Source organism: Trypanosoma equiperdum, assembly GCF_001457755.1.
Source record: "Trypanosoma equiperdum strain OVI genome assembly, contig: ctg_1787, whole genome shotgun sequence".
NCBI classification, from domain to species: Eukaryota; Euglenozoa; class Kinetoplastea; order Trypanosomatida; family Trypanosomatidae; genus Trypanosoma; species Trypanosoma equiperdum.
Window position 1 is genome coordinate 3620 of NW_027123823.1, and position 3659 is coordinate 7278.

Below are 3659 nucleotides of genomic sequence, written 5' to 3' on the forward strand. Positions count from 1 at the left end.
CAATGATGATAATAATATTAATAATAATAAGAGAGTGTTATGAGTGTGTATATACGAATATTATATAGGAACTGATAGTACCATATTGTAGAAAAAATGTAAGCACTTTAAATAGTGCAAAACGGGTAATGTCGTTAGTTGAGTGCATTCAAGTACGTAACAGAGCACGAGGAATATTATTAAAGTAGCTGCAGCAACGCAGAAAGAACAAAAGAAGTTAGGACGGAATATGCATAGTTTAAAAACGCAAACATTACTGTGAAACCAGTCATACAAAAGAAGGTGACGAAGGGACAATGAGGAAGAAAGTGCAGTGTTTATTGTTGCTATCCAAATAGTGTTAAAATGTTCACAACAGATGCAGCAATAAAGCAGAAAAAGGGGCCAAAAATATTGAAATAAATAACTAGAATTACGACAGTATACCCTAGAGGAAAATGATGCAGGAGAATGTGCCAATAATGCTTCTTGTTTTAAAAATAATATAGATGTGTATGCAGAAGTAACAGTGAATATTGTAGTTTGAAAAATTATAGAGGATACAAACGTAAATCATTGAAAGCAAAAGTCAGCGATTAATAGGTCGAATGTAACTTTTTTAGTTTAAGGGGAAATTGCAACACAAGAGACAAGGTTTATTCTATGAGAAGCAAACATAGGTTGGTATATTGTAGAAGTCTGTAGCTTAAAAGTATAAAAAGGGAGTAGAAGACAACCCTTAAACGCAGGTGATTAGCGATAACCAGAGGAGGGTCTCAGATTTTTTTGGCATATTAGCATAAATGTAGACAACCGATTTCTGCAAATAAAAGATCTACTACACAGCATGAACATTCTAACAGCGCAGCGATAGCCAAACATCGGGACCCGCGTGGAACCAAGAGGTCCCAACAGGTCAGGAACTCGGTACAATCATCAACTATCACAACTGTGGCCGAGTCCAACAGGCAACCAAGCTGTGGAATTTTTTTAAAGGAAAGTAAGCCCTGCCACTGACAAACCAAGAGGATTTTCTAACTTAAAAAGACCCAATAAAGGCAAAGGTCCATGCGATACAAACAAGAAGAGATATTGCTTATGTTGTAAAGTGTCTGGTTGTCACCGGCGCATGTGACAGCAGACTCAGACTATGGCACGGCAGGCGACGCCGTCAAAAGCGTCTGTAACGAAGCAGCATACTTTAAAGCTAGCAGCAAAGCGGCGGCTGAATCACTTCAGCAGCGGATTAGGGACATTGAAGTCCGACGACAGCAAGCAATTTTCTGGCATCTCTCAGCGGTGCACGCGCCTGCAGGTAACTTCCAGCAGCAACTGCGGGCGCTGGCGATATTCGCAGACAAAACAGCTCAGGATGCAGAACAGACCCTTGTAACCGCAGCAACCGCAGTTTCTGACTACACCACCATAGCAAACACATGGACAGGTGCCCTGGTGACAGCAGAGCGAGCATCGAAACTAGAACACAAGTCAACTGGGAAAAGCACTGATGCCGACACAGGCAGATCGGCAACAGTAAAGCTAGCGCTAACCAAAAAAGCAGACATCTGCACAGAAACCGAACTAAAAGACGACCACAACAGGGCACTAACAGTAACACTGCATGGCATGAAAAAACTAAAAATAAGCACAGCAGCAGCGCACAACTTAGAAGGCCATTCGTACACATTAACACTCAAAGCTTGCAATGGCGATGCCCAAGCACACGCAAACTGCGACCAAAATGACGGCTTCGGCGCCGCGGCAGCCACAAACGACGTTATTATGTTACACAACTCAGCAAACAGCAAATCTTTTAGAATATCAGAAAGGTCAGCGACGCCAAGGGTATACTCGGGATCCACAGGCACTGATATAGGAGCCACGACTGAAACATCACAAACTTGCCGCAGCAGTCATACCTATTCTAAAACTTTCATATCATCAGCAACGGATATCGCAAATGCGCCGTGCAAAGCTACAGAGGCACTGCAAGTGGCCAGTCCCGCTTCCCTTTCAAACAGCGGGGCGGAACTAGCCAATAGTAAAGACTTCATGGAAATAGTCAGCAACCTTCGAGCGGTCAGCGACAACAGGTACGACCTGGACAAAGCAGACGAACTAGCTAAACTACAACAACTCATAAAAACTGCGTACGGCGAACAAGCAAACGCCTTCGAATCCAAATACAAAACGAATGTCGGTAAAGAAATAATTGTCTACGGAACAGGAAGTAACCCAAAGAAAGGCAGTATCAACGACTTGGCTCCAAAACCCGAAGCTGCTCTAGCTCTTAGTTTTTTGAAAGGAAAAAACCTAATGCAAAAACTATGCCAAAACGAAGACCTCGTCGCAAAAAAGGCAGAACTTGCTTGCACAGACAAAGGAAAAGATGACTGTACAAGCGAAAATGTGAATTCAAAGAAGGAAATTGCGTAGAAAAAGAGGGAGTGAAAGCGGAGGAGACAGGTGCGACAAACACAAACACCACAGGAAACAATTCTTTTGTCATTAACAGGGAACCTCTTTTGCTTGCATTTTTGATTCTATGATTAAGTTTAAAAAATATTTTTTCTTAGTTTTATGAAAATTATGAAAATTTTTAAAAAATTACTACATTTTAACACCTTTTGACGAAAATGTAAAAACCATTGAAAAACTCGAAAGTATGAAAATTTTAAGAATTTGAAATATATGAAATTTTAGTATAATATGTATGATAGGGACGTGTCAGCGTAAAGTAGAAGGATGATAGGGCTTGAAAATGCGTGACATTCTGAAATTTAATTTGGTTTATTTTATGAGCATGGTTTAGAGTTGCAATAATTGTGATAATGATGATTATAGTAATTATAGGAGAATGTTGTGAGTGTGTATATGCTAATATTGTAATAAGAGTGGTGATTTATATGAAAGGGGCGGCGATAATGAAAGAAATTAAAGCAATGCTAATGGAGCGGTGAGAGGGAGTGAGTGAGTCAGTGAGCACGAAAATATTATTAAAGGAAGGGCAGATATAGTAGGTACAGTGACAAACACAAGCATAAAGGTTGCAATCAGTGCACACGAGGACGTTGGATGGAGAAATGAGGGAAGGAGAAAGTTCAGTGTAGTGGACAAATCGACTTGCTATGTTATATGTAGTGGCAAATGTGGAATACGACAGAAAGAACTTATGCAATAAAACAGATGGATACGGAAAAGATGGGCACACGAAGGCAAGATGCAGCCGATTATGATGCACCGTATTTCGCCCACAGTTAGATGGATGTACCAACGAAGATAATAGTGGAAACTGTAACTTTTTAATCTGATGATGGATGACATTGTAAAGCGCCGACCTCAAAGTTGCACCAATTTTTTGGATGTTATGTTCCTTTCCTTCTGGATACGAAGCGCGGAACGGGTTTAAATTTTGAGATTTTGGTGTCTGTATGTGACGGATTAAAATTTTTAACGCCTGTTAATTATCATTTGAAGTACAAAAAAAGAACAGACGGGGAAACATGACTCTGTGTTAACGAGCCTGCCACTAAGCCGGCAGGTTTCCTAGAGGTGCTTGAAAATTGTGAAGGGCGGCGAGTGTTTGGAAGAACTGGAAGAACTGGAAGAACATCGCGAGCACAAGAAAGAAATCAACACTTTTACAAACATGAACGAGTTCAGCGCACGAAACTAGCCAA

At 40.7% G+C, this 3659-nt stretch overlaps 1 protein-coding gene across 1 annotated transcript; it reads left to right on the forward strand.

Annotated features, from left to right (window-relative positions):
* Positions 1-1605: 1605 nt before the first annotated feature.
* TEOVI_000671900 (uncharacterized protein) lies at positions 1606-2415 on the forward strand (the record flags this gene model as incomplete). The annotated part of the gene is made up of 1 exon (XM_067223185.1): positions 1606-2415. One exon carries the CDS (start codon positions 1606-1608, stop codon positions 2413-2415), a length of 810 nt encoding a protein of 269 aa, XP_067079286.1.
* Positions 2416-3659: the final 1244 nt, after the last annotated feature.